At 46.4% G+C, this 17500-nt stretch overlaps 1 protein-coding gene across 1 annotated transcript in view; it reads left to right on the forward strand.

The window, feature by feature from the left end:
* Window positions 1-17500, forward strand: part of ctdspla (CTD (carboxy-terminal domain, RNA polymerase II, polypeptide A) small phosphatase-like a) — a 57098-nt gene that overhangs the window by 25579 nt on the left and 14019 nt on the right. Inside the window, exons 2-3 of the mRNA XM_083655154.1 lie at window positions 7446-7609; window positions 13237-13338. Of these exons, the coding sequence (XP_083511280.1) occupies window positions 7446-7609; window positions 13237-13338 (266 nt within the window). The remainder of the gene's footprint in view (window positions 1-7445; window positions 7610-13236; window positions 13339-17500) is intronic.

The following is a 17500-nucleotide window of genomic DNA, read 5'->3' on the forward strand; positions in this document are numbered from 1 at the left end:
GCCTGGCTGGAGAACTAACAGCTACTGTACACTTTACCTGCCTGGCTGGACAACTAACAGCTACTGTACACTTTACCTGCCTGGCTGGAGAACTAACAGCTACTGTACACTTTACCTGCCTGGCTGGACAACTAACAGTTACTGTACACTTTACCTGCCTGGCTGGAGAACTAACAGCTACTGTACACTTTACCTGCCTGGCTGGACAACTAACAGCTACTGTACACTTTACCTGCCTGGCTGGACAACTAACAGCTACTGTACACTTTACCTGCCTGGCTGGAGAACTAACAGCTACTGTACACTTTACCTGCCTGGCTGGACAACTAACAGCTACTGTACACTTTACCTGCCTGGCTGGACAACTAACAGCTACTGTACACTTTACCTGCCTGGCTGGAGAACTAACAGCTACTGTACACTTTACCTGCCTGGCTGGACAACTAACAGCTACTGTACACTTTACCTGCCTGGCTGGACAACTAACAGCTACTGTACACTTTACCTGCCTGGCTGAACAACTAACAGCTACTGTACACTTTACCTGCCTTGCTGGACAAATAACAGCTACTGTACACTTTACCTGCCTGGCTGGACAACTAACAGCTACTGTACACTTTACCTGCCTGGCTGGAAAACTAACAGCTACTGTACACTTTACCTGCCTGGCTGGACAACTAACAGCTACTGTACACTTTACCTGCCTGGCTGGAGAACTAACAGCTACTGTACACTTTACCTGCCTGGCTGAACAACTAACAGCTACTGTACACTTTACCTGCCTGGCTGGACAAATAACAGCTACTGTACACTTTACCTGCCTGGCTGGACAACTAACAGCTACTGTACACTTTACCTGCCTGGCTGGACAACTAACAGCTACTGTACACTTTACCTGCCTGGCTGGAGAACTAACAGCTACAGTACACTTTACCTGCCTGGCTGAACAACTAACAGCTACTGTACACTTTACCTGCCTGGCTGGACAAATAACAGCTACTGTACACTTTACCTGCCTGGCTGGAAAACTAACAGCTACTGTACACTTTACCTGCCTGGCTGGACAACTAACAGCTACTGTACACTTTACCTGCCTGGCTGGACAAATAACAGCTACTGTACACTTTACCTGCCTGGCTGGACAACTAACAGCTATTGGAGCACGGTTCAAGCACTGTCAATATCCAACTGTCGGCCCCACTGGGCAACTTCACCCTGGGGCGTCCATCTCCAAAGTGATAAATGCCCTGAGAGTAACCTATAGCCATTTTCACACATGCCTGGACTTCAGGAGTTATCTAGAGGGCATCCGGATGGCAGTGTATGTGCGAACACCTTTTGGGGGATAATGCGCGCTCCCTCCTAGCCGTAGGGACATGTACCCCCAGCCCTAGTGGCAGGAGCGGATTGTCCCCCCCCCTCCAGAGCTCCGTGAAGTAGCCAGCTCAGTGAGTGGATGAGGACAGAGACAGAAAGCCAGCGTGACAGATTATTATTATATAAATAGTCGATGTGAATGAGCGAGCAAAAAAAACATCATGCCGTTTCAGTGTTTCCAAATGAAGCTCAAACCTGCTCCGTGTGCGTCAGCCAACATGTTGCTGGATTGAAAGGCTCATGGCTCTGATCTGATTTCATGTCTGCATAGCTTCGCACAGCACACACATTTAATAAGCATTTTTGGACGCGAGGGTCGTCCCGCTTCCCAGTATTGGACATCGCTAGGTAGGGTATCTGGATCTGGTTGCGTTCATGCCTTTGATTTAACGTTCACACAGCGTTGGTGAAGATTCAAGGGCAGAACCGCAAATTCCAAGTAGCGTCAAGTCAGGCAGTATAAAACGAAAACTTCCGGGTATAACCTTCGCAATAATCGCAATTAAATAATGTAAATGCACGCGTAATGTTTTTTTGTGTGTGTTTTCGAAAGATACAGAACAGAGATAAACTGGAAGAATATCTGCTCCCTTCGAAAAGTCAATTTTAACCCGTAGTGAGTCGACCATTCTGATTTTTTGTTACTAAGTAATACAACATTTATTTTATTTTGAAGGTAAAAACGTCTAGCTTCCTGTATTCTGTATAATTCTAGTAGGTTTGATGCATTTTAGGACTGAACATAGCAAAGACCTGTTTTCTTTGTAGTGCTTGCGACTCGAGGAAATCGATGCATCTGGGCGTGAGTTGTAGGGTTGTTTAATTAATTACTACTAATTACTAACGTTATGCGCAAACGATCATATGCCGTGGCGTGAACGTTAGGCAGTTATCGCCCATTATGTATTTTTAATTTTCACAACTCCCCATTGTGTGGTCATGCCCAAATTCCCCCACTCCCGCCCCCTCCCCCTCTCTACTTTACAAACTCTGCGGAGGTGCTACTCATGTGTGAAAGCAACATGCGTCATGTCTGAAAGGGTACACTTCACGTATCATCCGGGGCAGGCTCAGTGGGGCGCAACCCTCACCTGATCCAGAGTTCATGTGTGAAAGTGTGAGACCTCACACGCACCATGAAGGGAGGAACAGTAGCTAAACTTAAACCTGGTGTCGTATTATTTTAAATTTGGTATGTTGTTTTGACTGCTGCGGTGTGTATCTGTTTTTCTTTTCATTTTATTTCTTTTCTTTTTTTTGCTTTAAAAGTGACAGTAAAAGAGAGTAAAGTCTTGAGCCTGCCTGCCTGGCTGTGGATCATATTCCCCCTCAGAACCTGGCGTAAGTCCATGCTGCTGTGGGTCACGGGGTGATTATCTCTTCCTGTCAGGAATGCTGAGAATTTCCTGTGTTTTCCCTCTCTTCCGGCCTTGTTAGTGGTTGCGCCTGCACATGTGACAGGGAGCCTGGGCCCGGCTGGCTCTGATTGAGTAGCGAGCCTTCCATCGGTGTTACCTAACATCCAGCAGGGCAGGCAGGCACACTCACACCACCACTGCCTGTGTGTGCAGTACATCCAACAGCAGGAAAACACACCGAGTTCAAAGAGAATCATCTACAGCGTATTCAGCGGGTAAACACAGAGTGCACCTGCTGCTCTGAGGAGGATACAGCGTCTGCCTGATATTTCTCTCCAGGGACCTTTTTGTTAGATGAAGCCACTTGCGTGCTGCACCAGCCTTTACTAAGATCTTAAGAGTGTGTTCACCTCATTCACACAACAGCACAGCTCATTCCTTTATAGCCCGGCCACTTCAGAGCACAGCTGTCTGATTTGTCCTTAAGCTGATTGAACTTGGCCTCGTTTCACCATTGTTGTGACGTTGTTTTCTGGGGTTTGTTGTGCAGGGGGGGGGGGGGGTCTAGGCGCCAGCCAGTCTTCATGACAAATGTTGCACTTTAACCTTTTCCTAGAGAGGTGTTATTCTCAGGCCTGACAGCGCTGCATTACTATGCAAGGCAAGCTGACTCCACTCACATTCCTGCACGACGACACTGGGAGAGGAAGTGTCTGTGCGAGTGTGTGCTTCAGTTGTGCCTGTATCTGTGTGACACCCACTGTGCTGTTTGTTAATCACTGTACACATGGCCATATGCATTTGAACATGTGAATATGCATGTGTGTGTGTGTGTGTGTGTGTGTGTGTGTGTGTGTGTGTGTGTGTGTTTGCTCGGCCCTCCAGCAGTGGTCAGCTCTCAGCTATGTTGTTTGTGTCAAACGGAGAAAGGAAAGCTGTGTTTGTGTAGGGTGGTGGTGCTGGAGGGGGTGGAGTAAGAATCAGACCCAAGTATAGGCTGTCTCGCCACACTGACTCTCCCCACCCATTCTACGCCCTTCTCTCTCCCCGCTCCATCTCTCTCCCTCCTCTCTCTCCCTCCTCTCTCTCCCCGCTCCATCTCTCTCCCTCCTCTCTCTCCCCGCTCCATCTCTCTCCCTCCTCTCTCTCCCTCCTCTCTCTCCCCGCTCCATCTCTCTCCCTCCTCTCTCTCCCCGCTCCATCTCTCTCCCTCCTCTCTCTCCCTCCTCTCTCTCCCTCGCACTCCCACCTGCTTTTTGGGGGGCGGGCGGGCGAGCGAGCTCAGCAGCCGAGCAAGGCGGGAAAATGTAGACGGTCTCAAAATGGAGGAGCTGATTTGGAGGAGAGACAGCAAGGCCTGGGACTCAGGCCAGGCTCTGACTGAGGGTCCCTCCAAACAGGACCTTTCCCATCTAGAGTCTCTTTCAAAGTTTTGCCACAATACCGAGCTTGGCTGCAATAAGCTTTAGTTTTGCTTGTGTGTTTATTCATGCCAAACTAATAAATCAGACTTGGGAACTAGAAATATCACGCACGTTTCTAGCACCGTTCTGAGCACGCGCAGTTGAGCAATTGTGCGCCACGCTGTGCTTCGCACGCCTTATGATAATATAGTAGTGAGTGACTGAGATTTGTCATCTCTCTCTCTCTCTCTCTCTCTCTCTCTCTCTCCCTCTGTGATCAGTAACCTTTCTCTCATGGGGTTAATGTCTCTCTCTCTCTCTCTCTCTCTCTCTCTGTCTCTCTCTGTGATCAGTACCCTTTCTCTCATGGGGTTAATGTCTCTCTCTCTGTCTCTCTGTGATCAGTAACCTTTCTCTCATGGGGTTAATGTCTCTCTCTCTCTCTCTCTCTCTCTCTCTCTCTCTGTCTCTCTCTGTGATCAGTACCCTTTCTCTCATGGGGTTAATGTCTCTCTGTCTCTCTCTCTTTTTGTGATCAGTAATGTTTCTCTCATGGGGTTAATGTTTCTCTGTCTCTCTCTCTTTTTGTGATCAGTAATGTTTCTCTCATGGGGTTAATGCTTTCAGCGTGTGTTGTTTTCCCTTTCCTCTAATCAGATAAATTCCTATCTGATTATGCTCGTGCTTCAGCAGTAATGCTCCATCCCTAGATAATGGTAGACTCAGATTGACCTTTTTATGTTCAGAGGCAGAGAAAAATATAGACTGTGTGCTTTTAGTCAGTGTACCTTTATCATGTAGCGGCAATGATCAAGTGTGCAAGGGCACAACATCACAGGGTCTAGTATTGCAATATGTTGCCTCCATATCGCCATTTGGTTTACCGCCATCTTGCTTCTTTGAGAGAATATATTTCAGTGAAGAGGCAGAGCAACATGAAGCTGTGGACTACAAAGACAGAAGGAAGAGAAAAGGCTGACAGGATGTCAGATCCACTCCCAGGCATAATGTGAAGGCTCTCAGAAGAACAGGCAGTCAGATCCAGTGTGAGGATGGTCCCAGGCATCAGTGTGAAGGCTGCAGACAGCCTCAGCATGCATGGTCCCAGGCATCAGTGTGAAGGCTGCAGACAGCCTCAGCATGCATGGTCCCAGGCATCAGTGTGAAGGCTGCAGACAGCCTCAGCATGCATGGTCCCAGGCATCAGTGTGAAGGCTGCAGACAGCCTCAGCATGCATGGTCCCAGGCATCAGTGTGAAGGCTGCAGACAGCCTCAGCATGCATGGTCCCAGGCATCAGTGTGAAGGCTGCAGACAGCCTCAGCATGCATGGCTAACTGGGCTATATGAGCACATTAACCAGACGGGGACATTATGTGATGACGGTTCTGTTCTCAGACACAAAATCCGGAACACTTGAGGGATTCAGGGATGCACCGAGATTGCTGCTATGGCCGATAACCGATATTTACCGATGTCGATATGATCTGTAACAAGTTTCTATGATAATACAATTTTTGTACATACTGAAAAACACATGTAAACACTGTGAATTTGAAAAAGTAATTTATTTTGATTGGTTTAATTCTGCCATTAAATTCTAGCCTCCTTAGCCGCCTGATTTCGGTTATATCCAATTGACCTCATCGACCACAAAAAAACAGAAAACATAATCCAAGATCAAACATTCATGTTTGCAGACCATTCACGCCTGCGTGTTTCTCCTCTGTCAGTGTGAAAGTAGGCTATAGGCTTGGGAGACTGTGAAGGAGGGATGATGTAACTAGGGCCCTATGTATATGTGTATGTTGTTTTCTCTCTAGGGGCCCCGCAGCACAGAGCCAGCCATCACCTTCTTGCCCAGCATGTAAATGTAGCTTTCGTGCTTTGCATTATCGCCGCCATGTAACAGAAATGAATCTAAAATGGTTACAAATGAAGGATCTACTTGGTTGGGTGACGCTGACAGTGGTTTCACGTCTTCACTAGACATCGACATAGGTATGATTTAGTCATGGATGAAGGAATGCAGCTCGATTACAGGCACAGTTACATTCCCCCGTGCGTCTCTGTTGCCCCAAGACATTTGTTTTGTTTTGTTTTCCTGCATACCCATTCATGCAGTGCACTCCTCTCTCTCTCTCTCTCTCTCTCTCTCTCTCTATCTCTCTCTCTCTCTCTCTCTCTCTCTCTGTCTCATATATATATACAGTATATATGTGTGTGTGTGTGTGTGTGTGTGTGTGTGTGTGTGTGTGTGTGTGTGTGTATATATGTATGTTTGTCTATATATGTATGTATGTGTATATGTATGTATGTAAGTGTGTGTGTGTGTGTGTGTGTGTGTGTGTGTGTGTGTGTGTGTGTGTATATATGTATGTTTGTCTATATATGTATGTATGTGTATATGTATGTATGTAAGTGTGTGTGTGTATGTGTGTGTGTGTGTGTGTGTGTGTGTGTGTGTGTGTGTGTGTGTACATACATATATATATATATATACACTATATACAGTATATATATATTCTGTCTCTCTCATATATATAATATAAAACATGTCTATCTTGCTCTCTCCTCCTTGGTTGATGTTAATTAACTAGACTACCTTCCCAGAGGGCACTGCGATGGTGGCTATTTTTATCCCGATTGGATGAACCAACGCCTGACTGGGTTCTCGACCATATACATCTCAGGCCATTGGTCACGATGATGCATGTGAAGCACAGCCTGTCTGCCAGCTCCCAGCATCACTTCTGTCTCTTTTTCAGAGGGCACAGGCTCCACTCACCCGCGGCCTTTACAGTAGCTATTATGGGTATAACAATATGCGTATTCATATTGAACCGTTTAGGTACCAGGCTTTAGGTTGCAAAAAGAACAAATCTTTCACTGCTGAACAGTGCAAGTCTTCTACAAGGATATCATGGTAGGCGAAAACTGAGGCGAAAAAGACTAAAGGCGTTGGAAAAAAACATAAATTGAAATAAGACTGTGAAAATAATAAAGTAAATAATAAAGTAAATAAGTGAAAACAAAATACAAATAAAGTAAATGTTTAAAATCAAGGAAATGTATGAAAACGTACCAAACCGTAACACCACTGTGAAACTGAACCGTGAATTTTGGTGAATAGTTACACCCCTACTAGTCATGTGTCATCAGGTGACAACAGGGCAAAATGGCTTTCAAGCAAAACACAAAAAAAACAGTCGTTTTTGGTTGTGTGGTTTTTATGGAGCACTATTTGTTTCTGAGTGGCAACGTGTAAAGTAGCCTAACCTCTCTCTCTTTGGGTTTATCTCTTCCAGTCTCCCAGTCCAACAGCAGCCTAAAGAAGCACAGAAGCCGGAGCATCTTCAGCCCATTCTTCTGCTGCTTCCGCAACTACGACTACCATGTGGAGCCGCCGTCCCCCAACAACAAGACCCTCTCGCTGCCCCCGCCACCGGAGGAGAACGGCAGTCCTCCCAAGGTGAAGCATTTCTCTCTGTCCAGTACACTGAGGCTCACATCATGGTTGGCCAGCATCCAAACTGACTAAAGCAATGCATTTTAATCCACAAATCATAGTTTCAAACCTCAGTTGTTTGTGGAATTCTCTTTTTTGCTCCGAGAAAATCCCGCTTTCACATTTGTTGTTGTTGGGTTTTCTTCTAGAGAGCTAGTTAGGGTTTGCCTGTTCCTGCGGAGAGAGTGGAGGTCGAGGCGCTGTGCAGTCACTGCTCTCTCTCTCTCCACAAATTCTTCCAGCTGCTTCAAACCCGTTGAACCCAGAGGTTGTTTACCATCCGCTGCTTGAAAAATACGGGCGTGCTTCCCATCGCGCATTCTTCGATATCTGCCTACGCACACAAGTGCATATAAACCGCGCGCACACAAAATACACACACATACCGCACTGAAAAACACACACAAACACGCGCGCACACTCAGGGCTTGCGCAAGTCAGAAGCGTATACCCATGACAACACATGTACACACACACACACACACACACACACACACACACACACACACACACACACACACATACAACACATGTACACACACACATGTACACACGCACACACGCACACACACACACACACACACACACACACACACACACACACACACTCATACAACACATGTACACACACTCATACAACACATGTACACACACACTCATACTGCTGGTTCTTTAATCCCCATAAAGTGGGCCTTGTGTGTGTCTGCTGTGATGGATTGCCTGGCACCCACGCCTCCCCCACGCCTCCCCCTCTCCTCACACACACTCTGACCAGTGTAGTGAGAGTGTGTGAAGCGAACATTCTGCCCAGGGAAAAGGCCAAAGCGAGCCCAAACCTCTCCACAAACACGGGGTTCTGCTGCCAAGGCAGGTACACCGGGCTATAAATGGCGCAGGAATCGGATCACATTTCCACTCGTGTTTACCTGTAAATGGCTCTGGTCGGGGGGAGGAATGTGTGGCCCCTTTTACAGACACTATACATGTGGTCGGCTCTGACCCGCTCTGGACCCCCTCCTTAACAAATGAGTTCCCATTAATTTAGAGTGAACCTAGCGAACCGCGCCATAAAAAGCCTTGTTATAGCGTGAGGCTGATTTCTGAGCTGGGCCCGTGCCCACAGTCCCTCCCAGCAGTGTAGTGTTGCTGGATTTCTGGCCAGCACTATTTGTTACTATGGCAGCTCTGTTTGTTTTCCAGTGAGTTGTTCTCACTTTCTATCGCTGTGCGTGCTAGACACTATGTCCCGTTCCCTAGACACTATGTCCCGTTCCCTAGACACTATGTCCCGTTCCCTAGACACTATGTCCCGTTCCCTAGACACTATGTCCCGTTCCCTAGACACTATGTCCCGTTCCCTAGACACTATGTCCCGTTCCCTACACACTATGTCCCGTTCCCTAGACACTATGTCCCGTTCCCTAGACACTATGTCCCGTTCCCTACACACTATGTCCCGTTCCCTAGACACTATGTCCCGTTCCCTAGACACTATGTCCCGTTCCCTAGACACTATGTCCCGTTCCCTAGACACTACGTCCCGTTCCCTAGACACTATGTCCCGTTCCCTAGACACTATGTCCCATTCCCTACACACTATGTCCCGTTCCCTAGACACTATGTCCCGTTCCCTAGACACTATGTCCCGTTCCCTCTTTATCTCCCTTTGCCTTTGTTGATTGGAATATTGATGTTTTAAATTGATTTCTTACTATCTTTTCCAATGATTTTTTTTCAATGTTTTCCGTTGCTTCACTTTTCTCTCTATTTTCTTTGTTTCCCCCCCAAACCCTCCCTCCCCCCCCCCCTCTCTCTCTCTCTCTCTCTGTCTCTCTCTCTCTCTGTCTCTTTCTCTCGCTATCCCTCTCTCTCTACCCCCCTCTCTCTGTCTTTATTTCTTCCAGTGTGACCAGGTCCAGGTCATCCCCATACCCAGTGTATGTATTATATCTTTCATTTCTCTCCATCTCGCTCCATCAGAATAACCACCTACCTTTGCTTGCTGTGCTGCCTACCAGCGCCACCTCATTCGAGCTGCATGCCCGTCGTGGATGCCGAGAAAAATGTGCTCTTTTGCACTCCAACGAAATTTTGCACGGCCTCAATCTGACTTTCAGTCGTCAGACTTTGCCGGCATCACTTTGTGCTGCTTACCCTCCACTCACACAGTCGCCTGTCAAGTAGAATCAAATGATGTTTCAACTTTGATTCAGTCACATGAAGAAAAAGGAGTAGTTGGGCCATATACATCTTAACCAATCCATCCATTTATCTTCACATGATTTACTCTTGGCTTTTGCCCCCTCTTTTCCATTTCTCCTATTGTTGCCCTGTGTCTGGAACAGAACGTGAGAATCTCAACATCTCATTTTGGTGATTTTCCTAATAATAGGCCAAATTGATTGAATGAGACATTTGCAGCTACAGTTTTGGTCAACAAATGGACGCTTTGGCTCACCCTTAAAATACTTGGTTAGATTTGGTATTTGTCTACATGGAGAGAGACTACATTTGCAGTAATGGACTTACTGATCAATGAACTACTGTTTGTCAATTAGAGACGGGCTTGTTTTGTTTGACTTGTACTTCCTCCTGTAATAATGCTGAAAGTGCGTTTCATTGAGTTATTTTGGAATCTACGCGTTGCCTGTGGATTACTGTAATTTAGGACATTCACACTCACAGCATCCTTCCTCACAGCCAAGCTCTAAACTACAGCGCCCAGCAGACACCTCTCCTCCCTGGCAGGACGTGCGTGTGGAGAAGAGGTCTGCTCGTTGTCCTCCTGCGGTCCATTCAAGGACTCGGAGAGGCCAATTTAATAACTCAGTTGCACACGGGTCGCATGATCTTAGTCGCTCACTCTGCCCCAACATCACAAATGTGGAGTCAGCAGCTAAACAAGGCATCTCTGCAGCTTGGTGTTAGGTTTGTCATGACCATACTGTACCAGACCAAGTATCACAATACCAGCAAGTAGAATCGCAATACCACGTAAAATAGAGCACAATAAATTTATGAAATGAACTGAAGCACACAAACTGGCAAACCGGCTTATTTAGTACTCATCAGCTCTAAATGTTGGAGATTCAGCTGAATTGCTTTCACATACAAGCCGCTGTCCTGTATATACCATAAATCGCGATAATACTTAACAGGTATCACAAGTGTTGTAATATTATTTTAAGTATTGTGGTATAAGCGACCATGATGGAAACAAGTGTTAACACTTTTCATGTCATCCCTTGGCTGTTTGTCATGCATTATCCAAAATAAAGTCATTCATTCATTCATAATGGGACACAGTGGAATTTCCAGTTTTAACTTTGAACAGGCAAACGTGTTTGTCTACATTTACTTTCTGGATCTGTCCACTTCCCGGTGATCAAACACAAATATTTCCCAATCAAGTCTTATCAGTGAGCGTGGAAGTTAGTTGACACTGTGCTGTGATTGAGCGTGAACAGTTTGGAAGTGCGCCCCCTGCCTGCACCCTAGGGTGAAGAGCTAAGTGAAAATGTCAAGGTCCCAGTTGCTCTTTCTTTGCTCGAGTTGACCTGCATGTGAAAGCCACATTCATCAGGCCATGACGGGATGTCATTCGGTGTCCTTGATCCCGGGAATTCTCTTCGCGCTGCGTCAGCATGTGGTTTCCATGATAACACATGAGGAACACAGTGGGCCTTGTAAGAACACACACTTACAAGCACAGAATGGCTGGCATAGTAAGCAGTGCGCTATGTCAATATCGGGTGTATGTGTAAGATTGACAGAGTCCTTGCTCTCTACCTCCATATACCTTTGTGTGTGTGGGCCTGTTTGGCTGGGTGTGTGGCGCGCATGTGTGTGTGCATGAGTGCGCGCGCGTGCGTGTGTGTGTGTGTGTGTGTGTGTGTGTGTGTGTGTGTGTGTGCATATGTGCCCCCCCCCATGGCCGTACCATCTGCCCTGCGCCTGTCTGCAGCCCCGGGTGCGCTTGGCAGAGGACACAGCCTGACATGACGAGTGTCTCTCCTTGTCCCCTGACCCTTGAGTCACTGAGCTTAGTCAACATGATGAGATGATGCAGACGTCCACGGGACCTCATAGCGTCAAACCATAAAGACACATAATGATCATAATCGGCTAGGAGGTGATCAGGTGGAGAAATAGTTTTGTTATATGATGGCCTGTTGCTTTGTTTAACAGCCGAAATCGTCTCCAGCAGTGATTCATCTTTCAGATCAAGGACCCTTCATTTAATACACATTATTAATACACCCCATTTTACTGTGTTCTATCATTTTTAATTGATTGTTTGTGCTCTACTTTTCTCTTTTTTTAATGACTGTTTTACATGTTTTTTTTTTTACTGTTGTGAAGCACTTTGTTACGTGTATTGAAAAGTGCTATACAAATAAAGTTATTATTATTATTATTTGATGAGATTTTGTCTCTCTGACCCAAATCTGATTTTCTTTTTAATTATCCTTGGACAAATAACCTTATCTTAACCCAATCTGGGCTCAAAGTCCTAAAACTAAGCTGTTGGTAAAAATGGGTGATGGCGTCAGACATTATGTTGTCTGACGGGTGACGTCTCATAGACAAATATCATATTCACAGTAAGTACCATCTGCCGTTAGCTAGGTGTTAGCCGTTAGCCACTACGTTTGCTAAGTGTTCACCAGGCTCAAAATGCCGCGATAGTCATTAACCAGTTCAAGTTACGTTCTTTCCATAAAATCCATCAGCTTTGATATGCGTTTGCCGGTTTGTTGACAATGAGCTTCTAAAATAATGTTTTTCACAGAGATATGACAGGAACCAGTATGGTCGCTACTTCCGTTTTATCACAGACAAGTCTATACTGAAGACAAGATGAGTCGCTGCTTCTTTTACAACAGTGCCTGCTGCAATCTTATTATGTTGCAGTGGAAAGTGGAACAAACTATCTTTGGTTCTTATCAATCTAAGCTCTTTGGCACAAATGGTGATGTGGGTTGTTACAGCGCGTGCACAATGCACATATACATACGTTTTCATAGAACATCAATGTGAAGCAGGTAGGAAAAGCTGACTGGAGGGTGGGCTTTAACCATTGATCAATTTGCTGGGGAGTGGGGGCCCCCTGGGCCCTGGGATGCTCTCAAGGACCCCTGGTGGTCCCTGGACCCCACATTGAGAAGCACAGATCTACAGTATATAGACATATATATATGCATTGCCTGAAGCAGCCCACCCACGGCAGGAAACAGCCTGATTCAGCATCACCTATGCTGTGTGAAGTGTGTCTTCAGTATCATCCACAGTGGCTCAGTGATCATCTCACATCTCACTTGCCAGAAGGTGCTCAACCACTAACTGAGCTAACATCACACCCTCTATTTAGCCTATTCCCACTAATGAGTGTGTGTGTGTGTGTGTGTGTGTGTGTGTGTGTGTGTGTGTGTGTGTGTGTGTGTGTGTGTGTGTGTGTGTGTGTGTGTGTGTATGCGTGCGTGCATGCATGCGTGTGTGTGTGTGTGTGTGTGTGTGTGTGTGTGTGTGTGTGTGTGTGTGTCTGTGCGCGTGTGCGTGCGTGCGCGCGTGTGTGTGTGTTGTCTCCGCAGCCTCCAGCCAAGTTCCTCCTGCCAGAAGTCAGTATATCAGACTATGGCAAGAACTGTGTGGTGATTGACCTGGACGAGACGCTTGTACACAGCTCCTTCAAGGTATTCACACAACGCTATTACTTGCGCGCGCGCTCACACACACACACACACACACGCATGCACGCGCACACAAACACACACGTTTGTAAAGCTATCTTAGTGAGCACTTTCATTGACATTCCCTAGAGCCCCTAACCTTAACCATCACAACTAAAAGCCTAGTCTCGCTGGCCAGCCTCCCCTCCCTACCGGGAGAGGAGTCTGGCGCCGCAGGTCTGCATAGTGGGATTGCGATGGGTGGCGCTTAGCGGCAGTGCCCTTGGCAAATAGTTTCAAACAATCTTCCCTTCCCTATTCTTCCCTTACTAAGGGATTGGATGATTTAAACATACCGTGCAATAGGGCTGTGCAATCTTGTGCCTTAGCTGGCACTCTTCCTGTGTTTTAGTGCAATGCTGTGACTGTGACCGTGTCTGTTCTGTGTTACTGTGTCTGTTACACCGATGTTGGTACAAGCACTTTTGCCCAAGACAAATTTCCCTCCTGGGACAATAAAGTTTATCTCATCTCTCATCTCATCTCAATCCAACTTGCCGTTTTCAGCGTGTAGCAACAAGCTAGCGTCTAGGTTTCTGCCGTTAGCTTGCTAGCTAGTTAGCGTTGTTGTTTTCACTGCAGCGGCAGGGCACTATTTACAGCGACACACAGGGAGGAGGGAGCCAAAGCCGCTCTGATTGACATGGTCGGAGCCAATGACTTGCTTGTAATAAGCCGGGAGCGGACATCCGGCAGCGACTGAAACAGTCACTCCAATGGGAGAGCAGAGTAGAGCAGGGGAGGGTTTATCCCAGTTATGGAGACCTGCGGCGCCAGACTCCTCGGATGGAAGGGAGAGGGTGCTGGCCAGCGAGACTACTAAGCCGAACCATAACCCTTACCCTGACCTAACCCAATTCTAATCTAACCCTTAAAACCAAGTCTTAACCTTCAAACAGCCCTCTGAAGGTGTGTGAGCAAGTGAGGACCGGCCAAAATGTCCTCACTTTCCCAAAATGTCTTCACTTCTCAGATATAAAACTCAAATTGGTCCTCACTAAGTTAGCTGTACAAGAACAAACACACACACACACACACACACACACACACACACACACACACACACACACACACACAGACACACACACACACACACACACACACACACACACACACACACACACCAGGTACACATGCACCACAGGTATACACTCTACAAATCTTTTTGTATTCTTTTCATCATTTCAGATGCTTCTATAATAATAGGCATAATAGGATTCTATAGCAATATTACCCAACAGGGCGTTCTGTGCTGTGGCTATGGTTACAACAACAGGTACAATGTGGAGCAGACCACTGTCGGCATCACTGAAGTACTCATAAATCACAGTCAAGTATTAACAGTTACACCTCCTCTGTAGCGTCTGAAACGTTTTCTACATGAGAATAACACAAAGGAGAAAAGCAGGGCAAATTGCTAACTAACTCTCTGGTTACAACAACAAAGAGTTAACATAGCAGCCAGTCAATCCCTGCTAGCCATGCTCATCAGCATGGCTGGCATTCATCTTTGGCCAATCTGGTTGTTTGGCAGAAACTATCCATTTGTATAATATTGCACAATCTTTTGTTGTTTTTTACGGCACCTCTGCTGTATTTGATAGTATACAGTAGAGAATAACTGAGAGAGGGTAAGGGCCTCCTGGTTTGGATTCAAACCTATGATAGTGCGAGTAACGAGGATGTGCTGTCAAAGCATCTCTTTTGCTACGTAGCAAAAGAGATGCTTTGACAGTGCTTTAGGCCACTTATCCACCCTGGATGCCTCCTACATAAGCTCTCTGTGTTGTCTCACCAAGACTGGATGCCAGATCACACTGAACACTATTATTGCATAGATAGATCTATGTGTTAAAATAGGTCATTTGAACTGAGCTGTCCGTATTGAGTCTCCGGATGGTTGTAGTAGGAGTTTCTGCAGTCCAAGTGTAGCCTAGTAAAACCAATCTGATCATGTGAAGTCACATTCTGTTTCACTCCACGGATCAGTCTGGACTTCCACCCACCCCCAGCGGGCCAATCAGGGACCTTTTCTCCATTCTTCCGAGTGGATTTGGATTGGATTTGGCGAAGCTGATTGGCTGAAGGAGTTGTCTGTCAGAGCAAGTGCTCCGCCCACTGAAATGCATGTGAGCGGCTGGAAGTCCAGACTGATAGGTAATGTGAAGCAGAATGTGAGGTCATGTGATCAGGATGGTTACCATGGTTACCAGGCTATAGTCCAACTGCAGCCGGGTGTTGGGCCTCTCCTGTCCCTCAAAACCCCCTCTACAGACCTACCTGGCAGCCCCAGTGACCCACTTCACTACATCTCAGCCTTCTCCCTGCTGATCTTATTACGTGTGTGTGTGTGTGTGTGTGTGTGTGTGTGTGTGTGTGTGTGTGTGTGTGTGTGTGTGTGTGTGAGAGTGAGAGAGAGAGAGAGAGAGAGTGTGTGTGTGTGTGTGTGTGTGTGTGTGTGTGTGTGTGTGTGTGTGTGTGTGTGTGTGTGTGTGTGTGTGTGTGTGTGCTCTGACATTTTCCCACGAAGATGCGGAAGTAATCCTGAAAGCTGTAGTTGTAGTAGGTTTTGGTCTATATGGCTAATTTCACCTTTTCATAACAACTGTAGGGGGGCCATTTCTTATATAACTTGCCCTTTTGGAGTAAAATAGACGATATAAAAGGGGGTGATTGACAGGTCGCCTGTCCAGTGATCGCTTGTCGATCACGGACCAATAGCAAGCGGAGCTGCGGCTCTGGCAAACCCCCATCTGACGTGAGCTGCGCAAGAACCCCAAGATGGCAACAGACAACACTTTGCTGCAAAACGTAAGTCCAAAAAATAGTGGATGGCTTTGTCCATATAATGTAGGTCAGTGGCAGGTGTGCAGTATAGCTCAAGGTGAAGCCGAACAATCTCTTTTGTTCATTGTAAGTTAAGCAGTGACACAAAAGTGTCGGAACAGCCACAGAGAAAAACTTGATTAAATAAAAGGGGTCAAGGTTACTTTCTTTGTACCCGTAGGTAGATTTGGTTGCAGGTAAAGTCACACATTTTTAAAAGACACAGACATAATAGTGCCAAGTGCCATAATTCCAATCATCATCACAAAAAAAGCAAAAAATAAATAAGCAAACATTGGGGCCCGTAGGGGCCACCTTATAATGCAAAATAGTGGCAGGAGAATGAGCAGCCAGGAAGTGACATTTCCATACATAGACCGTATCATAAATATGGCCGTGAGACCAGGGGTTTCCCACAGAGCCGCAGCGCCGCCTGCTATTGGTCCGTGATCGATGAGCTGTGCGATCACTGGACAGGCGACCTTTTACAATAATATAAAGTACAATGAATACAAAATGAACATCATGCTCTATTGAAAACTTGAAACTAGCGATTGAGACCACAAACCCATTAACAAAGTGTTTACTGAGGTAATAAATCAAGTGTGAAGTAGGGGCATTTTTCCATAGATTGTCCATGCAATCGCACAAGTTATGAGTAAACTTTTTTTTTTTTTTTTTAAGAATGTCCTGCCTCTGTTTAACTCATTCACCGCCAAAGACGTCTTTGACGTGTTATCAGAAATAGCCCTCCCCGCCAATGACGTGTTTGACGTGTTTTTGTTTTTATTACTGCAGCGCTTAGTTCAAACACTTCCCCAGCCTCTGACATAGTATCAGGTCCCTAGTATCTAAGACAACACGTGAACAAACACATACCGCAGCTGTTGTTTTGAAATTGAGCAAGAGGAACAGCAGAAAACGGATAAACGCTTCTTTGTGCAGACAGGAGAAACGCCATTGAAACGCCGCTCGGCGCGCTGCACGTGCTGGAGTCGCCTTCCTCTGTGCCAGCCGAGAGAAAACGGGAGAAAGTAATCAAGAGATGTGTTTGATCATCGGAGGAATGAGGAAATGATCGATCAGTTTGCGAGGGCGGTGAGGACGTGTTGAATAGCCGAGGGGAAAACGGGAACGATCAAATAGCAGGGAGGATATGACAGGGAGACATGGACGAGGACGGGTGGACCAGAACAAAACAAAATAAACACACAAACAGCTAACAAGGCAGAAGCGGCAGTCACAGCAGCCCGCTGTCTGTTCTCAAGAGCTATTCAGTTGGTTCATGAAATCGCTGGGC

The sequence above is a fragment of the Poromitra crassiceps genome (genome assembly GCF_964638095.1).
Source record: "Poromitra crassiceps genome assembly, chromosome: 2".
NCBI classification, from domain to species: Eukaryota; Metazoa; Chordata; class Actinopteri; order Beryciformes; family Melamphaidae; genus Poromitra; species Poromitra crassiceps.